This window comes from Diabrotica virgifera, chromosome 6, assembly GCF_917563875.1.
Source record: "Diabrotica virgifera virgifera chromosome 6, PGI_DIABVI_V3a".
In the NCBI taxonomy this organism is placed as follows: domain Eukaryota; kingdom Metazoa; phylum Arthropoda; class Insecta; order Coleoptera; family Chrysomelidae; genus Diabrotica; species Diabrotica virgifera.
The window spans coordinates 3514221-3541554 of NC_065448.1; the positions used below are offsets into that span (position 1 = coordinate 3514221).

A 27334-nucleotide genomic window follows, 5' to 3' on the forward strand; every position below is an offset into this window, starting at 1 on the left:
TTGTCAACAACATACTTGTCAAGTGTTGTCAACTGATAATTTTATTTTTAATATTGGCTGCCCTGATAAAAACGACAAATAAAAGTTTAAAATTTAGTTTTAGCATAGAAAATTTAAACTATTAGAAATAATTAAATTAAGTAATTGTTAATAATAAAATAAAACAATAAAATGGATAAAAGTGTAGATGTCGAAATTATACTCACTGAATACAAGTCTGTATCACAATACTTGTGTTAAAAAAATAATTTATTTGATTTATTTTTTAGTAGCAATACCACCAAGAAATCAATAGTTGCCGTAGTGGAAAACTATTTGAAAAATAAGATTTTTCGTCCGAATAGTGTAATAAATTTTGAACGCGAAAATACAAACATTCTTCATGGGGTTGTTAAGACAGTTATAATAGGAGAGATTGCAGGTTATGTAAGTTTCCAAAGGAGTACTAATATTTTTAAGTAGTAGTGGAATATTGAACAGAATCCTTTGAAAGAATAATTGTATAGCATAGAATAAAATATTTTATGGGTCTTTTCTACAATATTCCTTATTAAAGATCTTTTATTGAATTCACAGATTTTAGGGCTGGTTGCACCAACAAATCTTAAGCTCAGCTCAGCTTATAGATAGGCCGCTTTAAGTCTCACTTACTTTGCACCATAATAATTTCGAGGCTGGATCGATTCTTATCGATCCAATCCATGTGGCAATCCATTGTGACAACCTAAAAATTGATCTAATACTCACTGGTGTATATGCCAGTCAATGAGAGCAAGAATAGGTTATTACCTCCGAATTCTATCCTACTGCATGAATTTTAATGAAATTTTGGGAATAGTCTGAAAATATCTCCCTAATTTAAAGTCTACCCTATGTCGATGTGTGCTTTTGTCTTGGGGGAGGTTCCCACCCTTCTCGGGGGTGGAAAATTTTTTGATTAAACAACTACGGAAGTTGCTAGAGAACCTAATTCTAAGCAAAAACTGTTCTATAATTTTTGAAGTTATACTTCTTTACCGGCGATAGAGGGTGATTTTTTTATATGTTAAAACCTATCAGCCCGGCGCATGCGCATTATAACTTTGTTCTGATTGGATGTTCAAATGACATGTCAAAAATTATCCGATATGGCAGCTGTGGTTTGGAGGTAAAGGTAAACAAATGTATAATATATTAGTTTTATTGTTGTGAGGACAGAAACAAAAAAGTTTATAATATTGTAGTGACTTTTAAATAGTTTTTAAAAGCAACAGGTACGTAATAATTGTTAATGTATCATGGGTATAAACCTACCTATTTGATCTGCCAAAATACATAGTATGTAATACTTTTATTTATATAATTTGATTACCATCAAAATTTCTATCAATATTCACCTAATATATTGTTTTTTTACTCTATGTTTTGTTGTATTTTTTCAATTCTAAATCATTTCAATTCAAAATTAAAATAATTTGATCAATTTTCAAAATATCAAAATATCACAAGTTTAATCCGTTTAGTTAGTCGATCTTCGTAAATAATGACACATAGTGTCCGTGGCTAAGCGGAGAAGGCGAATGAATTCCAATACCAACCGCTCTTATCAGCGCTGGTTCGAGTCGCAATAGAAGCTTTCTTTTTTGTTTTTTTAATACATTTTATGATTGTAAGTATATTTATTATATAATTGTATTTTCAGAAAATACGTATTTAGTTAAAAAAATTTTCGACAATTAATGTTCAGACATCATTTGTGGCTTGTTTAATGTGTTTGTGTGTGTTTTATTCTTTTATTATTTTAATTTTTGGCACTGTTCTAATAAAAATGTTTGAGAAGTAGTAAGTATAAATTAGTTTAATATTTAAACAAAATATAAATAAAAAGTATATTAATTTCGTTTAAATCATATAATAGAAGTATAACTTCTTACGTGCGTACAAAGTACACACACATTCTTTTTTTTTCGAAAACTCGATACTTTTTGAGTTATTTGTGGTTGAAAATTGGCCATTTTCATTGAAATATAACACCTTTTCAAACGGTTTTTTGCGAATACCTTAAAAACAATACATCTAACTAAAAAAATTATATGAAAAATTTTTGTAGCTCATAAAAAAACAGATTCGTTCCTTCTTCAATCTTCTAGTTATAACACAAAAAGAGATATGGTAGGTAAAAGAGTTTGTTTTTTGGTGCATGTTCAAATCAGTGTATTCAACTTGAAATAACAGAGAAACAGTCAATTTTAGGTGTATAATGCTACCAATACCTTTTATTGTGCTTGAAAAGTCCTTTCAAATAAGCAATATTAAATGTCGATTAAATTCAAACTAAGCGAGATATGCTGCAAAAATTGATGACTAACGAATTTTAAGAAAAAATTGAGAAGTATATTTAACCCCCCATCCACAAGAATTTAAATGCATCGTTTTTCTTCTACAATACATTTTACTACAGTGTTATTTTTATGTTCAAAAAGTTGAGCAGGTTTAAAATGAATGGTTTAAAAAAAAATAAGATCAAATTATAGAGCGATTATTTAAATTTTCTTAAAAATCTTCCTTTTTCTCCATGTAACTTGAAAATGATAAGATATACTGTTATAAAAATAAAATCAAAATGTTTATCTAGAAGAAACCTACATTTTTGTATGGCATCTTTTTTTTTTGGCATCTCTTATCATTTTCGAGTTACATGGAGAAATAGGAAGATTTTTAAGAAAATTCAAAAATGCGCTCAATAATTTGAAATCATTCATTTTAAACCCACCCAACTTTTTGAACATAAAAGAACACTATAGTAAAATGTATTGTAGAAGGAAAACGATGCATTTAAATTCTTGTGGATGAGGGGTTAAATATACTTTTCATTTTTTTCTTAAAATATGTTAGTCATCAAATTTTTTACAGTTTATCTCGCATAGTTTGAATGTAATTGACATTTAATATTGCTTATTTTGAAGGTGTTTTCAAGCACAACAAAAGTTATTGGTAGCATTACACACCTAAAATCAACTGCTTCTCTGTTATTTCAAGTTAAATACACAGATTTGAACATGCACCAAGAAAACAAGTTTTTCACTTACCATATGTCTCTTTTTGTGTTATAACTAGAAGACTCATAAAGGAAAGAATCTCTGTTATTTTATAAGCTACAAAAATGTTTTATATAGTTTTTTTAGTTAGATGCATAGTTTTTAAGGTATTCGCAAAAAACCGTTTGAAAAGGTGTTATGTTTCAATGAAAATGGCCGATTTTCAACCAGGAATAACTCAATAAGTATTGAGTTTTCGAAAAAAAACATTATAGAACAGTTTTTGCTTAGTATTAGGTTCTCTAGCAACTTCCGTAGTTAAGGCAAAAAATTTTCCATCCCCGAGAAGGGGCGGGAACCGCCCCCAAGACAAAAGCACACATCGGCATAGGGCAGACTTTGTTTCTTGGGCTATTCCCTACTTACTGTGAAAATATCATGTAAATCGATATAGTATAGAATTCGGAGCCACATACCCTCATTGACTGCCCTAGTAATGCATATCTTTCGTAAACTCGTCTTAAGCTTAAAATCTGTTGGTGCAAACAGGCATTCATTTTTTTATTGTAAGAAGAGCTTAAACTGGTTCTTTGATTTTTATCTGTAGAGAAGCAAATTGAGTAAAGTTTATTGGAAGTTAGAGATAGATACATCATATTAACCCATCTAGCAAAAACTCGGATATCATTATAAATTACAAAAAATATGTCATTGCCATCAGTTGACGCTCTAAACCTTTGTGAGTGTTGTCCTCCCTTCCCTAATGAGTGTCTATCTTCTCCAACCCCTTACTCTCCAATCTCCCTTAAATCTTCCTGCACATCATTCAGATATCTCAGTTTAGGTCGCTTCCTTCTTCTTCTCCCGTCCAGCCTATTTAGCATAGTTATTTTAGCAGGATCACTTTCATCCATCTGCATAACTTAGCCCACCCTTATTAGGTGGTTTATTTTTAATGGTTTTCACAATATCTACATCATTAAATTGTTTATAGAGTTTGACATTATATTGTGTTCTCCAAAGACCCTCTTCATTAACTTTACCATATATGTCTTAAATTAATACTTTTTTTCAAAGATTTATATCAGACTTAAGAATCTGATGAAAACTGTCATTCTCAAGCCACATCAATCAAGTAACAAACAAGGTGATGAAAGTAATATGATTTATGCATAATATGATTATGATAATATGATTTATAATAGGATTTATGCATCCCACATCTGTAGACCTGTCTTTGTTCACATTTAGAAGACTTTATTGTGGTCTCGTTAGGTCCATTCTAGGAGTTTGGATCAATTGTATAGTCGCCATCATACAACTGTTACATTGAACAGATTGAAATGGTATAAAATACATTTTTGAGAATAGCAGCTTTTAGGAGTCCATACCAGAGAGAGGAATATGACTATCAGTGGGTACTAGACAGTCTTGATTTACCAAAACTTGAGTCAAGGAATACATTGCTAGATTTATGTTTGCTACACAAAGTCATTAATGCTATTATAGATTATCTTCAATTGTTATCACTCGTTGGTCTTAAACAATAGACAATCAGAAATCTTCTAAGTGCCATTTCATCACACTAATTTATGGTATCAATAAACCGACTATATGATTGGTCCAGAGTGCTAAAAGCCTGCCAAGACAGTGGCGCACCCAGGTGGGTAGGGGGGTTTAAAACTCCTCCCAGAGCATATAGAAATATATGTAAGGAATAGTAGAAAAATGCAACTTGTCTTTCACAGACAATACAAAAAAATTTCGGTGCCCAAGTCAACCCCTCCCAGAGGAAAATTCTAGGTGCGCCACGACAAATAAATATTTTTGAAAAAAAAAATAATAACCATTTTCAATTTCGTTGCAAAACGAAAATACAGCCTAACCATATTCTAGTACAATCAGAGAGTGCAGCAAGCACCTCTACCGGTTTCGAAACTTATTAGTCTCTCATCAGGAGGCACATATGCTGCTCTCCCTGATCCAACCAAAACAAACCCCAGCGTGCAGTCCTGGATTGCAACGAACGAAATGGCATAGATGCCCTAGCGGCAACTGCTAGCAAAAAGACTAAGTTTTCACTCTATTTATTTTTATTTAGCGTATGGCTTAAGTATATCACAGAATATATTTAGATTTATGCATTATACAATGCATCACAAACAGATGTCCAATTTTTTTATATATTCGATTGACCCTTCGGTTGCCATTACAAAGTCTATAGGGTCGCCTGTGTATGCTCTGCGTGGGCAGTCCTGAACAATGTGACTGATCGTCTGTCTTGCAGCGCCGCAGTCACAAGAAGGCGAGGGGAGTTTACCCCATCTGTGGAGGGAGTCGGCGCATCTTCCAGTTTGTTCGAATTCGATTAAGGGCTGCCCAAACCAAATTCGATTAAGCTGGTGACTGTCCATTATTTTGTTATATTCTTTAACCAATGCATGTTCGCGGCGTAGGTTGGGTGGTGCTATATTACTAAGGGTAGGTAGCCACATTGTAGGGGTGGGCTTAATTGTGCCTGTTATCATACGCATAGTACGGTTTAGTTGGGTGTCGACCAGGTGGGTATGCCTGCTATTTAGCCACACTGGAGCACAGTATTCTGCCACCGGATATATCAGGCCAAGAGCAGAGGATCTTAATGTTGATGCTGTGGACCCCCATGTAGTGCCGCAGAGTTTCTGTATTATATTGTTGCGTGTTTTCAATTTTGCTGCTGTTTTCGTCAGGTGTTCTCTGAATGTGAGCGTTCTGTCTAGAGTAACCCCAAGGTATTTCGGGTATTTATTGTGTTTTAACAGCTTGTTATTAAAATACACTCGCAATTCTCTGTTTGCCAACTTGTTGTTTAGATGAAAAGCTGATACTTCAGTTTTTGTAGTACTTGGCTGTAGTCTCCATTTCTTAAGGTATTCGCTGAGGATGGATAAGTCATTCGTGAGAGTGATTTCTGTAGTTTCTAAAGATTGGTGGCTTGTTGCAAGGGTCCAGTCGTCAGCATATCCAAACTTCCGAGATTCGGTTTCAGGCATGTCAGCAATATAGAGGCTGAAAAGTAAAGGGGCAAGGACAGAACCCTGTGGAAGACCATTGTTAAGTTTCATCTGTCTACTCGTCTCCTTTCCCATTATAACCTGGAAGGCTCTGTTGGTCAGCATGTTGTCAATGAGGTTAATTATCTTTCTGCAAGGGATAATGCGGGCCAGTTTATATATTAATCCCTGTCTCCAAACAGTATCGTATGCTGCTGTTAGATCTATAAATACTGTTGCTGTCTTTTGTTTCTTTTGAAAACTAGCTTCTATAAAAGTTGTTAATGACAGCACTTGGTCCGTACAGCTTCGATGAGGGCGGAAGCCAGCTTGTTCAATGGGGACATTTTCTAGTATCCTGTGACTAATTCTGTTGAGGAGAAGCTTTTCTAATAGTTTATATACCATGCTGAGTAGAGCTATGGGGCGGTAGTTTTCTGGCTTATCGTTTGATTTGCCCGGTTTCGGAATTGCAATTATCTTTGTTCGCTTAAGTGAGAAAGGAATGTTACCTGACTGAAGTATATCATTAAAGAACATTGCAAGCCACTGTTTCGTGTATGCACCACTGTGTATCAAGAACTCTGGATGGATACCATCAAAGCCAGGTGCTTTACCTGATTTCATTTCTTTCAGCGCATGTGTGATTTCAGAAATAAGTATTTTCGCTGAATATTCGGAGTTCGTTCTGTTCATTTGTTTTAATGCCCTTAAGTCTCTTTTCACGTTGGTAGTATGTGTTCGATCTCGTGGAGCTCTGGATAGAGATACTATATGGGAGGCAACCTTGTTAGGAGACATTTTAGACTCTCTGGATTCCAGCTGGTTAGCTCCTCCAATTTTCCGCAACAAGGACCATGCCTGCCGGCTTGATTTTTTGAAGTCAAGGTTTTCGATAGTCTTTATCCATTTTTGGCGTCTAGCTGTATCGATGTTGTGTAAAAGCTCATCGGCTATTTCTCGGTCACCACTTTCGAGAAACTTCGTGTATAAGTCTTCACATGTTTCAGTCCATCCAGGCACATATTCTTTGCGATACCCCCTAGGGATGGTTTTCTTGGCAGTGCCTGGTTGGAGGGACCCAGCTCAAGGTCCGGTCTAGTTGTTCAGAGAACTTCTTCCAGTTTGCTTTTCTAAGATTCCACCTGGGTCGAGGATATGATCTAATTATTGGAATTGATATTCCGATGGTGATAAGCACCGGACGATGTTGAGTATGTGGGAAGTCTGCAAGGACACTTCTCGCAGTTGTTAGTGGTCTGTCATTGGTATCTTTTGAGACAAAACATAGGTCTGGGTTATATTCTTTTCTCCATGCAGCTGCTTTAAATGTTCCTCTGTCTTTGGCATCAAAAACTAGATATGTGTTTTGCTCTTCGGACCATTCTACTAGTGCCTCCCCATTTTCATCATTCGTGGTGTACTTTCACATTTCGTGGTGGCTGTTGAAGTCGCCGATGTATATAGTAGGATGTGGATGAGTCTTTAGCACTTCTGGGTTCCATGTAGTGGCTGGAGGTTTGTATATGTTAACTACGGTAATATCTCCAATCTTGGTGACTACTTCATGTATATTATTTTCATTGGAAGCAGAAAGTAGGAAACCATTTTCTATATTGCAGCGAATGTAGGTTGCGACGCCGTAATGTTTATCATAGGTGGCTCCCAGTAAATCGTAGCCAGGTATCTTTCCCCTTAAATCAAGCTGTACTTTGTCTTCAGTATGGGTCTCTTGTATGGCAACCAGGTCAATGTCGTTATCGTGTAGGATTTTTTGCAACACTTGGCATTTTGCCTGGCTTATGCCCTCGATGTTAAGGTGACAGACTCGGATACACGGTCCGAGATCTCTAGTCAGTTGGTTCTGAGAAGAACCTTTATTTGTTCCCATCGTATGTTTACGTATAGATAAGATTTCTGTTTGTGATCTGTGATGTTGGCAGGATATTGTTTTTGTTTTTCGTTCGTCTGCCGCCAAATTTTTGCTAGTTCATTTAGCGTTACCCAGGGTGCACCACATGGAGGCGAACTAGCATTACACCCCAGTTTTCACTCTAATGGCATATAAAACAACATAATGCTATTCTACATCCCACCAGAATGAAAACAATATTTTTGACTCTAAAATTGGTTTATTTAAAAAAGAACTAAAAGTTATCTTATAAGTGATCTCTTTTACATGTCAATCCTTGCTTTGCTACAACTTTTGTAAATGGATTCTGTTATTAGATAAATAAATAGATTCATAGTTACTCTTCATCTCAAGTCGTTATAGCCCATGTTTCAAATCTGTGTGTGAGCACTGGGCATATTATTGTTTTTAAAGTCCTAATATTTCAGTCCTCACAAATATTCAAAACACTGTTTTTACACTTATTTTGTTTATTGAGACATTTTACTATTTTGTTTTGTTTTAGGATAAATCCTTTGTAGACTTTAACAACTTAAACATCAACTGGTTCGTTTATAAACTAGATGCTGAAGGACCTCTCTTACAAAATGAAGAAGATGGTGAAGAAGAAGTCACGATATCCACACAACTAATGCTTCCGTCTGAATCTCTCTTTAATTTATGGGAAAATTTGTATTATGATCATAGTATTAAACAGAATGTAAGTCAATTTCATTGAGTAGGGATTGGCAATATGTTATATAGGTCTCTTCAATGGGATGAAGTAATTTTCTATTATTTTTGACATAAACCTAATGAATGATAAATTGAGAGAGTATGCACGTGTGTATAAGAGAGAGTAATAAGTAAAATTATTGTGCGAGATTACCGGAATACTACACTGAGTAGCAAAATTACCCGGAAACCTTAAAAATGGGTCACTTCTGATGTCTCTAATTTCCTAAACCTGTTGTCCGATTTAAGTGATTTTTGAAGTTATACTTCTTTAGGCGCAATCGCGCGATTGAGGGTGAAATTTTATTGATTTGCGCGCATGCGCACACAGACAGTATGGAGTTCGTTACTAAATGTTTTAATTTATGTATGTATCAGTCCAGAAAAGGTGTCCAGAAAAATATATTTTTCTATAAACGTGTTAAAAATGCAATTTATAGCACTCCATAGGAGCGTTAAAAATGCTACTTTAAAGCACCAGTCCTTTAAAAATTTTAAGGCACTGCAGTTAAAAGTGAATTGTCAAATTGTGAAACGTCAAAATATTTATATTTCATTTATTAACATTAATATTGTTTTTCTCTGATTCTGGCCTTGGTTTAGAACTAGAACCTTTAGCCACGTAATTGTATAACTTATCACCAACTCAGGTGTAATGTGTAGTGTGTGTGTTGAGTAAGTGTCTTGTTACTTTGCAAAGTCGACGTCATTGTCTTTGCAGAGAGACGCTAATTGTATCCGAACGTCTGCGGTCCCTCCATTATTATTAATAATACACGTAATAATTAGTCCCTACATTAATATTAATAATACAACTTGCGCAATTTGAAAAAGGTGGTTTAAAAGGTTTTTTTTTAATTTAATTTAAACTGTATTATTGCATTTTTAACACGTTTGTAGAAAAAACTATTAAAATTTGTTAGAATATACAACAATAGAAGTAGATGTTATTCTATAGTTGTTATGATTTACGTATTGACAGTATAGTGCAGTTTTGACGTAATGTCAAGAAAAATATAAAAATGGAATGTCAGTCAAGTTCAAGTAAAAGTTTTTGTAGATATTTTCCTGTAATTGAGAATGAATAAATTATAATTGCTGGTATATAAGACGTTTGTGGAAAAAATATTGTATGATATAGGTGTTAAAAAGTACATTTTTAAAGCACTCATGTGAATCTTTCACATATGTGCCTTAAAATTGTGCTTTTAACATTTATATCATAAATAACTATTATTATAATTTTTGTGTATTTGGACTTGCCTACCTCGGGAATTAGTTAAGCAAGATTTAAAGTATTTTATAATTCACTTCGTATGTTTGTCACTATGTCTGAGAAATCTTGTAGTCCGTATAAACAAAAGGGTATACGCTCTGAGCTTCGCTGGTGTCGCTTATAGCGGATTACTAATGCAACTTTCACCGGTAATTTTTAAATTTATTATTTAATTGTTATCGCTTAATATTTACAACGCAAAACAGTAATTAATTTGTAATCGATTTTTTAAAGATTTTGCTAATCATTTTAACGTTCTATTAATGAAATATTAATTTCTTACTTCAGATACTTTCACAATTATCGTGTAGATGGCGCTTAGATTAATATATACATATTACGAAATATTAAAAAAACTTAAATTCAGTATTTAAAACGTAAGTATATTTAAGGTAAAAATATACACCAGAGCTTTGACCAACTAATATTATTTCCTATTAATGTTTTTAATTTCAATGTTTTAAATTAATCACTTTGACATTTATGTCAAATTTCCGGTAAAGGTTTACAGACTTGTCATTACTGGTGCTCGCGACTTTTTAATTATCCCCTCTACCTACGATCTCACAGCATATATCTCAGTGGTAGAGCGTTGGGCTGGAGATCAAGAGGTCTCCGGTTCAGATCCTGGTGTTTTCTAATCTTTTTTTAATTTTTGGTATTGTTTTAATAAAAATTTTTGGAAAGTAGTAAGTAAAAATTAATTTAATCTTTAAATAAAATACAAATAAACTGTCCGAAAGTATATTTATTTCATTGAAATCATATTTAGAAGTATAACTTCTTACAAAGTAAGACCTATACACAAGTACACACACATTCTTTTTTAATATGTTATAGCCTTATTCTTTAACAATATCGCTCTAATAATATTGTTGCTAAACAGTTAAATTTTGATTGTATACCGGGTGTACCAATGAAACTGTGTTTTTTTTCTCAAACTTCGCATCACCCTGTAGAATATTCTAGAATTTATAAAATACTCAAATTAAAACCCAACTATAGCCTCATGTTTTCTCAACATTCTATTTTTTGATTAATTCGGTTATGTTGGACCATAAAAAAGTTAGGTACTTTAACAATTAGCCATGTTTTTCATCAATATACAGTGTTTTTTTAAAATAAGTGTGGCAAACTTCAAGGGGTAATTCTACATGACAAAATAATGACAGTTAGACAGAGATAGAGGGTGTTGAAATGTTTCTTACAAACTGACGATTTATTTATTGCCGTAAAACCGGTTGAGATATGCAAATGAAATTTGGTGTGTTTTAAGACGTAGTTATTGTACATTTTTTGACACACAAGTAAGATTTTAATATTCACTATTGGCATACGGGTAGTATAATACGGGTATATAGTTGGGTTTTAATTTCAGTGTTTTATAAATGCTAGAATATTCGACAGGGCGATGCGAACTTTATATGCGATGCGGTATACAATGAAAATTGATCTGTTAGCAACAATACTATTACAGCGATATTGTTAAAGAATAAGGCTATAATACAGGGTGAGTCACCACTAACGGGACGGAAGATTACAGCGAAATGGTAAAAGATTTGAAAATTTTTTTAAATTAATAGTTTGAAAGTTGATAAAAGCTACATTTTAAAATTATTTTGAAATATACAGGGTGTCCCAATAAATGGCGGCGTATCAAAGTTATATTTTTTCTTATGGAACACCCTGTATTTTATTGCATTTTTTAATTGTCCGCAAAAAATAAGGTATAGTTCCATAAGGCTTCCCTATACCTATGTACAGAGTGTTCTGAGTTATGCTGACTTTTCTTAAAATGTAAAGTTTTAAAAGAAGGCTTATTCTCAAGTTATTTAAGAAATTATAAAAATACTACTTTTACATCTAAATAGTTTGATATTGGTTAAATGTATTCCATGATTAATTATTACACATTTATCTACAGGGTGTTCCAAATTTACAGTTCCATTATTGGACTATTCAATGTGTCATATGATGCTTATTTTAAATGGAACACCATGTATATTAATAAACAATTATACTAAACAAATTTACCTCTTTCGAATGGTATATGGATGTCCTATACCTAAGTGTCAAATCGATTTTAAAACAAAAGATGAAGTTAATTAATGTCATTGTATGACATTGTCATTTTATGACAATACGGTCTGGTAATAACCTTATAATTAATGCATCCCATGATTGATTATTACACATTTATTTACAGGGTGTTCAAAATTTACAGTTACAGAACACCATGGATATTAATCACTTATGTAATAGGTACACATTCAAAATGTTTATACAACAAGCGATTTTAAATGAGTTGTTTACATTATTTACATAGCTGGTGCTATAGAAGCAAAAACGTTCGAAATTCTTAATTTCATAAAAATATCATCTGAGGTAGTAGGGTAGGAAGTGTAGCATTTACAATATTTTTAATATAACCCCATTTAAAAAAATTCATCTTGGTCAATCGGTGACCTAGGTGGCCAAATATATGGACCGAATCTCTATATCCATTTATTTCTAAATTTCATGTTGAGGTTGTTGTTAACATAACGTCAGAAATAAGCAGCAGCTCCGTTCAATTGGAGCCACATGTTTGTTCGCACACTAAGTGGAAGGTTTTAAGAAGGATCCAAAAAACTTGTTTTAAGAAATTTAAAAAAGTTGCTCAATTCAGATTTTCGTCAACAAAATATGGGTCGATAACGTACTCGCTCAGAATACTGCCCCAAACATTAAGACTTCAGCGGTGTTGGCGATCAACAGTAAAATGTTTGTTTCCTGTATCATAATAAAGTGAAAGCTATGTCTATTAACTAGACGATTATTATAAAAAGTAGGTAGATTCGTCTGTACACAATACATTCTTAAAAAAATCAGGATCTTCTCCAAATTCTAAAGTCTATAAACGAAAAGTTAAACGTTCCTGTTCTGTCTAATGCTGTTGTAGTTGAGTTTTATGCGGATGGTAGTGGTTTTTCTTATATATTCTACATACACTCCTTTGACTGATTTCCAATCGACCCGAAATTTTTCTCGTACTAGTATTTGGGTTTTCCGTAACAGAAAGCAGTACATCAAGTTCGTTAACGTCATCAAAAATAATTGGTTTATTTTTATTTAACTTTTCGTATCTATGCAACAATACCATTAGCACAGAATCTATCGAGAAATCTCTTAAAAACGTCCTTTTTGTGTGTCTTCTATCAGGATACTTTTAAGCGTAAACTTTAGAAGCTAAGAGACAATTTTAAAAATATTCCCCAATGCAAAGTAGCATGTCTACTCTTTCATAGATAGCGTGATTATTCATTTTTAGGAAAAATTAAATTTGAATGTAATTGGCCCTGCCAAAGCCATTTTTAATTAAAAAAAAAATTTAATTTCATACACGGATATTTATAGTTTTGATAATTACCAGACCGTACTGTCATAAACTGACAATGTCATACAATGACATTAATTAACTACATTTTTTTTTAATATCGATTTACAGATTAAGAATTTAAATAATTGTAAATTACGCAAAAACTATGACACCTAGGTATAGGACATCCATATACCATTCGAAAGAGGTAAATTTGTTTAGTATAATTATTTATTAATATACATGGTGTTCCATTTAAAATAAGAATCATGTGACACATTGAATACTCCAATAATGAAACTGTAAATTTTGAACACCCTGTAGACAAATGTATAATAATTAATCATGGAATACATTCAACCATTATCCAACTATTTAGATGTAAAAGTAATGTTTCGATAATTTCTTAAATAACTTGAGAATAAGCTTTTTTTTTAAACTTCACATTTTAAGAAAAGTCAAGATAACTCAGAACACTCTGTACATAGGTATAGGGAAGCCTTATGAAACTATACCTTATTTTTTGCGGATAATTAAAAAATGCAATAAAATACAGGGTGTTCCATAAGAAAAAATATAACTTTGATACGTCGCCATTTATTGGCGTACCCTGTATATTCCAAAATAATTTTAAAATGTAGATTTTATCAACTTACAAACTATTCAATTTAAATTTTTCTCAAATCTTTTACCATTTCGCTGTAATCTTCCGTCCCGTTAGTGGTGACTCACTCTGTATATTAAAAAATCACTTAAATCGGACAACAGGTTTAGGAAATTCTAGACATAAAAAATGACCCATTCTTAAGGTGTCCGGTTAATTTTGCACCCCAGTGTATATACCCATCACAGACACAGCATTTTTTTCCTAATATCTAATCCTAATCCAATATATTTTAGCTCTTAAAATATGCTCAAACCATGATGGAATTCTCTGATAAAGGAGTCGATCAGAACATAATAAGCTGCAACAGAGTCATTTTACTCCACGGTCCTCCAGGCACCGGAAAAACTTCGCTTTGTAAAGCGCTAGCGCAGAAACTTACAATTCGAATGGGTAAGAGATTCGGATCTGGGGTTTTGATTGAAATTAATAGTCATAGCTTATTTTCGAAGTGGTTTTCAGAGGTAAGTTTGGTAATTATGAAAAATTTAGTTATTTATATTAGAATTCATATAGCGTGAATTTTATACAGTGCTCTTCAGATAAAACTATCCACCTTAAATAACTTCTGAACCACTGATTTTTAGAAAAAAACGCAAAAACACGTCAAATAATAATTGAAGGGGGAGACATTATGCCATATTTAAGCTTGCCGGGAAATGCACCCTCTCACTCCCGTATCATCCCTTAAATTTTTTTAAATTACTACCCCTTTTTTTATTTCATATTTTTATTCTACTCTTTGTCCTGATTTCAAAAATGTATAACACTTTATGCTTAACCCTTCAACGGCGGAATTTTTTTTCCTAGAAATATGCTGTGCCAGGTTATAATTCCTAATTATTATGATTAAGTTAGGCTCTTTCAATAACTTTTTAACATTTTTTTTTTATTTTTTTTTGCGATATAAGTGCCGTTACCATATGGTAACACTAGCCGTTAGTGATGTAGAAAATAATAGAAATTCAAATATCTGTTGCAAACTGTCAAAAATGTTTATTTAGTGTGAAAAATATAGTTACAGTCTATACATATACCAACATTACATTTACAACACATTGTTCGGATGCTTGAGGAGCAACCTTCACCGGCACAACGTTTTCTTTTTTTATCCCTAGTTGGAACTAATAAATGGTCAACCTGGTCATATCTAATATCATCAGACACGCATTTAGAGTAACGCTGTTTTTAGATGTAGATGGCCTTCCTGATCCTTTTGAAACTGTTTTGTATTTCTCAAGATAATGCAAAACGATTTGTCTTCTGTAATTTAGCTGACTTATTGGTGGTTTGCTTCTGCATTTTCGCCTAAGAGACCATGCATTTACTACACTTGTGTCCAGCAACCAAGTAAAAATGGGCCACCACCACTTTTTCCTTCTGAAGGATATACAATATCTTGAAATATTTTCATCCATCAGGTCGGTTCCTCCCATAAAGCGGTTGTATTCGGTTATAAGCGTTGGACGCGATACCTGTATAATTTTTTTTTCCTTCTGAGAGAATCTTTTCACTAAACAAGTGGGATTTACTCCATGACAGGTAGAGGCTACGCTAACAACATTATTATCCAGCCACTTCACAACATTGATTCCATCTTCTTTATCAATAGCTGATACGTAATCACCCCTTTTCTGAGAATTAGATTTAGATAACATATTTTTCGCAGGTAAAGGACAGCTTTTCGGGATACGGTTGTCACGGATTGTTCCTGTTCTATCAAAGCCGCGTTGTTTCAGGCAATGTAAAATATTTAAACCAGTAAAAAGGTTATCAAAATAAAATCGAAATGGAAGTTTGGACACATTAGGGGAAAAGTCGTCAATCATGTTGATAAGAGGTGCTGCACATTTCCCGAATCCATTTTCATAGAAAGTATTTCCCCTAGGATTGTTCCCTTGGTATACATCGAAATTTACAAGATACCCCGACACAGCATTCAAACACCATACCTTGTAGCCGAATCGGATTGGTTTTCCTCGTATGAATTGTTTGCTGGGATGTCTTCCAAAATATTTTACCATGGATTCATCAAAATTTAGGTGTTGTTCAGGAACAAAATTTTTAATAAAATTTGCTTGTAGTTTATCCATGAGAGGTCGTAATTTCCACATTTTGTCATTATTATTAGGTTTCGTGTTATCAGCACAGTGTAGATATTTTAGAATCTGCCTAAACCGATCTCTTCGCATGGCATCTGATCTGAGACAATGGATACGTTCAAGTCCTTTTCTGTACTCCAGTACATGTCTTTTCCAGGCAATTCATGATAACCACTTAGAATCATGATGGCGATGGCGCATTTCATCTCCCCAGAAGTGATTTTAGGATCTGAATGATTTAAAAAGATAGCATATTTTATAGACTGCTCAACAAGTAAGTCAACAGTTTCTTGATCAATAAACTGCTCAAAAATTTCTACATCTGTTAGATTTTCAAATCTGGAGTAATCAGGTTCGGGAAAAGCTTTTTTATTTGGAATTATATCGCCCTTCTTTATCCAAGTGATTTTTTCCTGTCCTGGTCTGACATACGGACCTTCATTACCTTGAACAGGCTCGTCTGGCTCTTCATTTATAGCTTGGTTCACTCTTAGTTCTGCTCCAGCTAATAATTGTTGACCACTAAGATTATCGACTAAACCCCCCTCCTCTTCGTCGCCTGAATCTTCATCGGTCAAAACGTTTGCCTCTGGAGGTTCTATAAATATATCTTGAACATCTAAGTCATCTTCATACACCATTTGCAGAGCTTCTTCTACAGAGGTAAAACCTCTCCTGGAAAAAAATCACGCAATCTTTTAATTGACTCCCATAAACAGCTAGCGTTACCATATGGTAACAGGCGAAAAAAACGAACCTAACTAATTATTTGAAAATAAACTAGCACACATTATTATTGGCCATCCTATAAAGTACACTTTAACCTATAATTTGTACGTATTATAAACAAATAAAAGGAAACGGAGGAGTTTGAAAGTTACTTACTGTAACCGAAGGTCGCCATAATCCATGATTTGCAAACAAAGTCGTTTTTAACGATCGCTCGATACGCACAACAAGCCGCTGCGAACGTCTAATTAGTACTAACGAGTAGTAGCGATACGTATGTAGTAAGGATCCCCTCTCGCAGAGTTCAAATTTCTAACTTCAAAAATATATGGCGGCGCTTGATGTACAACCTTATAAGCGTTACCGTATGGTAACGCTAGAAGTTGAAGGGTTAAAGTGATTAGTTTATGAGAAAAATAAATACAAATGCAAGAAAACTGGATTGAATAAAAATGATTTTTTTAACAATCTTATGACATTTAGAGTGAACATTTCACTACCAAAAATTTTAACAATAATTATTCAAAAATTTTAACAATAATAAATATTCAAGCGTTCAAAAATCATTTTGAATAATTATTGTTAAAATTTTTGGTAATGAAATGTTCATTCTAAATGTTTGTATGTAATAAAATTGTTAAAAAAATAATTTTTTTCAATCCAGTTTTCTTGCTTTTGTATTTATTTTTCTCATAAACTAATCACTTTGAGCATCAAGTGTTATACATTTGTGAACTCAGTACAAAGAGGAGAATCCAAATCTAGTAGTAATTTAAAAAAAATTAAGGGATGATACGGGGGGTGAGAGGGTGCCTTTCCCGTCATGCTTAAATATGGCATAATGTCTCCCCCTTCAAGTATTATTTGACGTGTTTTTGCGTTTTTTCTAAAAATCAGTGGTTCAAAAGTTATTTAAGGTGGATAGTTTTATCTGAAAAGCACTGTATATGGAACAGTTCAATTATCTCGGAAACAAATAGCCTCTACAGGTTTTAATGAGTAAGTGTCTTGTTATGAGGCCGATATGGTGATATTTACATTGTTGTCAGATATTCAGTTTTTCTGGAAATCTAATGAAATGAAAATATTTAAGTAATTTACTGGTCTTACTTACTTATGATGATTATTATTATTATTTATATATTATTAATATTAAAATGTTTCTTTACTTCCAGAGTGGAAAGTTAGTCAATAAGATGTTCTCCAAAATAAACGATTTTATAGAAAATAAAGATATCCTCGTCTGTGTTTTAATGGATGAAGTTGAATCTCTTGCTCACGCTAGGAATCAGTGTGTATCAGGTAAAGTTATAATATAATAAAATCTATATTGTCACTATTTTTTAAAACGTTTTTTTAAAATGGGCCGGATAGCTCAGGCTGTAAGATGTCTGACTTCCACACAGAAGGCCGGGGAGCATCTAAACATTCCCTATATTATGCATTTGGCACCTAGGAGTTTTCTATTGGTTACTTGCGGCACGCGGTCATATTTCAACCAATACGCGGCGAGGTGCCAAACGCATATACGGAATGTTGTTCGGTGCGAAATTCATATACGGAATGTTAAATATTCGTAGGAGGAAAAAACTTTTTATTAGAGTCGATTAAAAGGAGATTGATTTTAAAATACTTGTTAATGTATTATTAAATAAAAATAAAACAATTATATCATATGGAATGTTATTTGGTGCGAAATTCATATACGGAATGTTAAATGTTCTTACTTCGTAGATAAAAAGGCGACTATTTTCGGCTGGTAGCACACAGCCCTAAACTTCAACAGAATTGAATAGCTGAAACATATTTCTTCTTCCTCTTTTTAAGCAATTCTGCTTGTTCATTGGCGGATTGATACCTCTATGGAAGATTGTCACTCCATCTTTTGCGCGGTCGGCCGATACTTCTTCTATCGATTGGTGATTTATCTCTTGCTATTTTGACCACACGTGTCTCCCCCCATCCTGGTTATGTGGTTGCTCCATTCTCTGTTTCTATTTAGTGTCCATTCGTTTATACTCTGTACGTTACATTGTCTTCTGATATCTTCACTCCTCTTTCGATCTCTCAGGGCCGGTTGTTCGAACGCTAATCAACAATGATCATTATCAAATATTTAATTACTGTCACAACTGTCAATGTCAACTTTGATTGGGTTGCTGAAAACATAATTATTGATTACAATTATGAAATTAGTTAATCAATTATGTTAATAATTGTTATGTTAATTGATTAACTAATCTCATAATTACAATAAATTATGTTTCAGCAACCCAACCAAAGTTGACATTGACAGTTGGTGACAGTAATTAAATATTTGATAGTGATCATTGTTGATTAGCGTTCGAACAACCGGCCCTTAGTGTATTTCCAGTAATTCTTTTCAGTACTCTCATCTCTGCCGTTTCCAGTAGTCTTTGTGTTGTGGCTCTATCGGATCTTGTTTCTGATGCATGTCATTATTGGTCTCACACTGGCTTTAGAAATTCTTGACTTTATATCAGTGTTAATATGCCGGTTTCGCCATATAGTGTTATTAAGGCATCCTGCCAGTCTATTTGCTCTTTGTACTTGATTTCTCACTTCTTTGTCCAGGTCTCCGTAACTTGACAATGTAATTCAAAAGGTATTTTACTTCCATTACTTGTTTAATACTGATACCATCAATTTCTATTTTACATCTGATTGGTTCTTTACTGATTACCATTGTTTTGGTTTTCTAAGATGAAATTGTCATATTGAATTCTTTTGCTCTTATGTTAAATCTGTGGACTAATCTTTGCAGACTATCTTCATCTTGGGCTATCAATATTGCGTCAGAGTGGTCAAAACTCCTCCTGCAGTTTTGTTTGGTGTGATCGAGTAGCTCGACAGAGCTGTTGCCGGTCCCAAGCCCGGATAAAGGAGGAGGGGGTCTACAGCCAGGTTAGCACCCTACTGATAGACTTTAAAACCATACAGCTCATAGAAATAGGATTATGCCTCGGAAACATATCTAAACATATTAAACAACACGTACAAGTCATTAAAAATTCTGCGAAAGCGAAACCTTAGTCAAATAAAGAAATAATGTCTCTCAAATCTATACCATTCGCATTATTTCGGACCAAATAACATTCCATATAGGTAATAATAATTGTTTTATTTTCTTTAATAATACATTAACAAAACATTTTAAAATCAGTCTTGTTTAACTGACTTAATAAAAAGTCGTCTTTTTTAGTCTATGAAAACATTTCGCATATGAATTTCGCACCAAATAACATTCCAAATACTATAATTAGGTATTGTTTTATTTCTATTTAATAATACATTAAAGTATTTTAAAATAAATCTCCTTTTAATCAACTCTAATAAAAAGTTGTTTTTTCCGCCTACGAATATTTAACATTCCGTATATGAATTTCGCACCGAATAACATTCCGTATACGTGTTTGGCACTTCGCCGCCTATTGGTTGAAATATGGCCGCGTGCCGCAAGTAACCAACAGAAAACTCCTAGGTGCCAAATACATATACGGAATGTTTAGATGCGGCCGGGGATCGTATCCCAGCGCCGTCGAGAACTAGATATTTTTAAAATGTTTATAGGCCCCAGGTCGACTCAGCCTGAATAAAATGAGTTCTCTGGGTAAAACCAGGGGTAATAATAGGCGGTTGAAGCGTAGCACTGGCCCTGTTACCTTCCTTGTATACCATAGGCCCTAGAGATAGCAGTCTATACTGCTATAAGCCCAAGGCCGCGTCAGCTGTATAAAAGGGAGGCTATGCTGTTATTATTAGAATTTCTCTTTGAGTTTCCTACAGTCCATTTGACGAATCACCATCCAGTATTTACTTCGTATATTTTCATTTTTAGCTCATACGAATACTGCCCAATCGATAAATATCTATTTTTATTTCTATTGGAAAAAGTTGTCCTCATAAGAAAATTTGACAACTCTCAAACATTGTAGATATATTTGTTTGTTTTAGGTACTGAGCCGTCTGATTCAATCCGTGTAGTGAACGCTCTTCTTACTCAAATAGATAAAATAAAACAACACTCTAACGTGTTAATATTCGCAACTTCCAATATGACTGAAGCCATAGACTTAGCTTTTATCGACAGAGCGGATATAAAGCAACACTTGGGGAATCCCTCGAAATATGCTATATACAAAGTTTACTACTCCTGCATTAACGAATTGATAAAGGTAAGATTTTTTGTTTAGTTTAAGACGTCTTGAAGGATAAGAACTTTATTTTATAAGTCTACATATATCAATTGATTCATGTTGTTCTGAATCTATTTCCTTGTGGCATTTTTATGATTAATTATTTATATGGGAAATAAGCCACAATTAAAATGAAAAAATAATTTTATTAACGTTTCGACGCTCAAATCGGGTGCCGTTGTCAAAATACAAAATATTACTGATATTTCACAAAAATAGAATTAAAAAAATATTAATATGTTGTATCAAAAAAATAATATTGTAGTACTTACGTTATGAAATAAGAAATTTATTACTATAAATCTGCAATCAATCATAAAAAAGTCTGGCTAATTGGCTCTGACAAAGCTTTCAATAAAAAAAAAGAATGTGTGTGTACTTGTTACGCACGTAAGAAGTTATACTTCTATTATATAATTTCAAAGAAATAAATATACTGAACATGCTATTTATATTTTATTTAAATATTAAACTAACTTTCTTACCTACCACTTTTAAAATTTTTTTATTAAAACGATACCAAACATAAAAAAGATATGAATCGTCCGGGATTTGAACCCAGGACCTCTCGATCTCCGGTCACATGCTCTACCATTGAGCTATATTGCCTTTGCTTTGACAGGTTACAAGATTTCCCATACATACTGACAAATTTAATAGACCAAGTGAAGTATACAAAAATACTTTAAATATACTTACTATTATTATAAATATCTTATTCCCGAGGAAGACAAATCAAAAACACTAATATATCCTTTTAATGACTTATTTGAGCTGACGGCGCTGATACATACATATCTTGAAAGATTAGCAACGAACTACATACTGTCTGTGTGCACATGCGCCCAGTATTATAATATTTCACTCTCGATAGTAAAGAAGTATAACTTCAAAAAATGCTTGTCTTGCAATTTCAATGCGTCTCCTGTTTTCACTATATTGGTCATTTTTTTCATTTACCCAGGTTCTCAAATATTTGTAGTTATTTACTCTTTTTACTTGTTTCAGTCTAAAATAGTTACAGGCGATACTCTAGAATCAACGGATTACCTCATTAGTAATGAAGATAAGCAATATTCTCCAGAATTAAAGAAACTTTTGGATCTATGCGAAACAAGTGTAGGTTTGAGCGGAAGATCTCTCAGAAAAATACCCTTTTTGGCTCACGCTTTGTTTTTGGAAGGCGATCAAATACAACTAGGAGACTTTTTGGAGGCGATGGAGAGAGCTGTCCACAAAGAAATTTTAGAAAGAAAGTATTTCGAACAAATAAAATTAACATAAGTGTTATTAGATATATTTAATAATTATTTATTTTTAAATTCATTTGTATATAAAAGCATATAATAAAAATGTAACTCGTTCGTTATATGCATTATTTCGTTAAAAAAAGTCGTTTGCACATCATCAGTGACATTTGAACAGTGCAACCAACTGCTTAAAAATTCCCTAAGAATAATTTTATAATTATTTTACCTTATTGTCCCCGACTTCGTTAGTGCCATAATCCTAAAAAAAATGGAAAATTGTTTTCTTGGCCAACACGTTCCTTTATAGACCAGGACTAACCTGTAAAAATACGTCTATTTTTGGATGTGAGAAGTGGTATTCGGATTTTTGCAGATAAAGTTAGGTGACAACTTCAATAATAATAATTGACTTATGCTTCCTCTCAAATATGCCCGGAACATTAATAAAAAAATTTAAATATTTTCTGCTTTCTTTGCTTATAACTTTATAACGATTCGTTTTGGAACAAAGTCGTACAGAAATAAAATAAAGATAATTGAATTTTGTATGATATACGACTGGTCAAAAATGTCTTAAGGTATTACCTTTTCTGTAATATAGCAATAAATACAAAATAAGGAGGCAAAATACGCCTGTTGTTATTCAATGTTTCTTAACCACTTTGGTGGCACTTAGAACCTTAGTAATTCGCTGAGAAAATTCTTATAACTTACTTAAACGGTCTATCAAATTTCATTAAAATCGACCTAATAGATTTTGCACAATAAATTTGCAATCTAAATGTTTTTGAAAAAGTTCAAATTTTTAAATATCCTCCTGAACAAAAAGTAGACCATTTAGAAGTTTGCTAATTTTTTTTACATATAAAGAGGTGTTTTACCTAGCTAATACACTTTACAGAATTAAAATCGGATTATTTAAGTGGCCTCAACAATGTTTTAAAATTATAAACAATTTTTTGGCGTATAAACAAATAGCTTTGTTTAATAATAAAAAAAATAATTTTTAGCAATGCAAATAATTAAAACCGGTGTAATTTGACTTAAACTTTCAAATGCTGTCAGCAGAATTGCTATTTTATTTTTTTAATCAAAAGTTATTCGCGTTCAAAAATTGCAATTTTTGGATTTTTTGAAAGTTCCACCGCGTTTATCTCGAAAACTATGCATCCTACGAAAAAACTTGTAAGAACATTTTTTGCGTAGAATTACCCAAGAAATACAAAAAATGTTTTATTTTGCGAAAAATCGATGTTATGTAATTTCTCAAGTTCTTTGTTTATAATATATAACAGTCTTATCGACATCCGGATCAACTGTTACCCAAAAAATTCGTGTTCTACGGGTCAAAATACGTAAAAAAAACTTGGGTAAGTCCATCTAAATAAAGGAGCCCGTAGGACCCCTCCTGGCCACAGCAATAATTTGTTTATAAGCCAAAAAAAATGTTTATAGCTTTAAAACATTGCTGAGGCTGCTTAAATAATCCGATTTCAATTCTGTAAAGTGCAATAGATAGATGGAGTGCTTCTTTATATGTAAAAAAATTGACAAATCTTTGTATGTTCTAGTTTTTGTTGTGCAAGATTTTAAAAAATTTTAATTTAAAAAAAATGTTAGATTGCAAAATTATTATGCAAAATCTAGTAAGTCAATTTTATTGAAATTTGGTGGACGGTTTTAGCACATTACAAAAATTTTCTAAGCGAATTAGGAAGGTTTCAAGTGTAATCTAAGTGATGGAAAACATTGAATAAGAACCAAATTTTCTGGAGGCCTAGGATGACGGCGAATAGCTTTTGTTAGTTCATCCCATAAATACTCGATAGTATTGAGATCTGGGCTGCATGCGGGCCATTCTAATCTTATCAATCCAACCTCTATTTTATGAGTCAATCAGTGTTTTTATTTACAAAAAATGGTACAGCTCTTACAAGAAAAGAGATATTCGGATAATTTCAAAAACAAAATATTAGTGATGCCTCTAGGATAATATGAAAGGACTATGAAACAAAATCAGCTCTTCAATTTTTTCCACAGAATTTTTTAAAGTTAGGAGAAAATACAACGCTTCCATTCACCCCTGTATAACGCCAACTAAGCAAAGTTTTATTTGTTACCGGAATAATAACAAACGACATCAATACATGTACCTACAAACTGGTGAAAAAATCTTGAAAATCAGAGTACAAATAATAAAGTTATAAATTACCAAACTTGATCAAAAATTTTGGGTGGCGGAATTTTGTGCCAGGGAGTGTATATGCTTCAGCTTCATATTCGTTGCCTGTATAGTCCTTATTACAGGGGAGTTGTCTGCATTCAAAACTGGGTATGGCATATACAGGGTGTTTCATTAATAATTGTCCATATAGTAACTAGAGAAACCTTAGCACAAAATACGAAGATTTAACCTAAAACACTTATATAAAATGTGTTTTCTTACTGAGTTACAGGGTGTTTTATCTAAAAAGTTAAAAATTATTTTTGCTCAGAATTTCAAAACTATTCGACGTATTCTTTTCATACTTGGCAGAAAGTGCGACTACTATAAACCCTACTAAATTATGATAAACAAACGTTTCTAGCTACTACCAGAGGCGTACGACAGGGGATAGTAAATGGTTGACCCTTCTCAAATTCTACGCCACTGGAGGAATTACTATTTTAGTTCCATTTTTAGATTCTCCAATACTTTCTACGTAAATAATGTACTCTTCATTGGTAACGATAAAGTCATTAGTTTTCGAGATATTTGAAGTTAAATATGAAACGGCACAGTTATTTTGATTAATTTATGATAAAAATATGATTCATATGATTAAAATTTAAAAATTATTTGTACCCAATACTTTAAAACTATTTGGCGTATCCTTATCATACTTGGCAGAAAGTTTAGGTACTGTACAGTGTACACCCTACTAAATTAAGTTAAATAAACCTTTTTAGCTACTACCAGAGGCGTACGACAGGGGATAGTGGCTGGTTGACCCTTCCCAAATTCTACGCCACTGACGAAATTGCTATTATAGTGTAATTTTTTGATTTTTCAATACATTGTATGTAAATAATATACTCTTCATTCGTAACGATAAAATGATTAGTTTTCAAGATATTTGAAATTAAAAATGAAGCGACACATACATTAATCAAAATAACCATGTCGTTTCATTTTTAACTTCAAAGATCTCGAAAACTATTGACCTAATCGTTATGAATGAAGAGTATATTATTTTCATAGAAAGTATTGGAGAATCCAAAAATTGAACTAAAATAGCAATTGCGCCAGTGGCGCAGAATTTGGAAAGGATCAACCATTCACTTTCCCCCGTCGTACGCCTCTGGTAATAGACAGAAACGTTTGTTTAACATAATTTAGTAGCTTATAAAGTACCTATACCTCCTGTCAAGTATAAAATGGATACGTCAGATTGTTTTAAAATGCTGAGCAAAAATAGTTTTTAAATTTTTAGATAAAACACCCTGTAACTCAGTAAGGAACCACATTTTATTTAAGTGTTTTAGGTTAAATCTTCGTATTTTGTAGTAAGGTTTCTCCAGTTACTATATGGACAATTATTAATGAAACACCCTGTAAAGAAGAAACTATTTTGTATTAATTAAAATGAACCGGAGTCGAGGGCGTCCGCGTGGTCTCCTTCCAGTTGGAACTTCCTCCCACACCAGTCTTACTGTTCTTTGGTCAGAATGTCTTCAGGTGTCCTGGCCATTGGAGTCTTCTGGACTTTATTTCTTTTATAATGTTGGCGTCTGGGTAAAGCTCTTCGATCTCTTTGTTAGTTCTTATCCTATACTGTCCTGGCGTTTCATCCAGCACAGGCCCAAATATCTTCCTTAAGAGTTTTCTTTCCAAACACATAGTCGCTCTTCGTTTGCCTTTGTTATCGTCCACGTTTCGCTTCCATACATCACAACGGGTCGTATGATTGTTTTATAAACTTGTATCTTCGTAGGTCTTGTTAGTTGTTTCGATTTTATACGGTTTTGGAGGGCAAAAAGACATCTGTTGCCGGCCTGTATCCTATTGTTTATTTCTTGTGATCTGTTATTGTTATTCCAACATACTTAAATTCTCTAACGCGCTCAAAGTTAAAGTTATCTATGGTGATGTTCTGACCGATTCTGTATCTGCTTTGGTTATTGCGGCTCATACAGTGGTACCTCGACATACGAGGGTAATTCGTTCCGTAACCTTGCTCGTATGTCAAATTGCTCGTATCTCAAAGCAATTTTCCCCATTGAAATTAACTGAAATGTCATTAATCCGTAAAAGTCCCAAAAAACCACCTTAGTTGTTTTTGTTAAGTGTTTTTAAATAGGTAAGAAAAATGTTTTTACAAGAAGAAACATTTATTTATAAGTAACAAAAAATACATACATATTCTGTAAAAACAAGAAAAAGTGGGGTGCTTACGGAAGCGCTTAATTTTCGTCAGTGGTCTTCGCTTTCTTCGTCACACTTTGCTTATTTTCATCTGCAGCTTGTTTAAAAAAACTGTCCAAAGAGGTTTGTTTCTTCCTCCCTTTCATAAATCGCTCGTGCCTTCTTACATATGATGCTTTGTGTCAAGGTTTCTCCTTGAAGCTGCTTCTCTGTCACCCATACCATCAGTAGTTTCTCCATCTTTTCATGGAGAGAAGTCCGGAGCTTGGAAATTATTGTAACGCCCTTAGCTGGCATTATACCCTTTATCACCTCCTTCAAGTTAGAAGTAGGTAGTCAAAAAGAGGCATGAATTTTAAAAGTCGGTTGCTCGTATCTCAAATTTTGCTCTCATCTCAAAGCAAAACATCGCTCGCTAGGCGGCTCGTAACTCAAAACACTCGTATATTAGGGCGCTCGTGTATCGAGGTACCACTGTACATATATTTCGTCTTGTTTTCGTTGATTTGGAGTCCCATCTTCGGGAACATCCATAAACTACGTCGTTGAAAAGGGGGAGGGGGGACTTTGCTTATTACGACGGTATACGACAGGGGAGAGGGGGCCATGAGTGCACATCCGCCGTCGTTTGAAGTTCACGAATATAAAAAAAATATCC

At 33.3% G+C, this 27334-nt stretch overlaps 1 protein-coding gene across 2 annotated transcripts; it reads left to right on the top strand.

Annotated features, from left to right (window-relative positions):
* The first annotated feature begins 48 nt into the window (after positions 1–48).
* LOC114326337 (pachytene checkpoint protein 2 homolog) lies at positions 49–22385 on the top strand. Of its 2 annotated transcripts, none has more exons than XM_028274670.2 (7): positions 49–215; positions 270–426; positions 8467–8661; positions 14210–14437; positions 17980–18106; positions 20780–21000; positions 22030–22385. In XM_028274670.2, exons 1-7 carry the CDS (start codon positions 172–174, stop codon positions 22303–22305), a joined length of 1248 nt encoding a protein of 415 aa, XP_028130471.1. In that variant the 5' UTR covers positions 49–171; the 3' UTR covers positions 22306–22385. The 2 variants fall into 2 exon arrangements, with proteins under 2 accessions (XP_028130471.1, XP_028130472.1); XM_028274671.2 differs by having other exon boundaries at positions 54–215; positions 273–426.
* Positions 22386–27334: the final 4949 nt, after the last annotated feature.

Bases quoted from the DNA above. Each gene is read 5' to 3' on its own strand.
- LOC114326337 (XM_028274670.2), top strand. From the start codon at position 172: ATGGATAAAAGTGTAGATGTCGAAATTATACTCACTGAATACAA. The intron at 216-269 runs GTCTGTATCACA...TTTATTTTTTAG, and splicing joins ATTATACTCACTGAATACAA to TAGCAATACCACCAAGAAAT. The intron at 18,107-20,779 runs GTAAAGTTATAA...TGTTTGTTTTAG, and splicing joins TAGGAATCAGTGTGTATCAG to GTACTGAGCCGTCTGATTCA.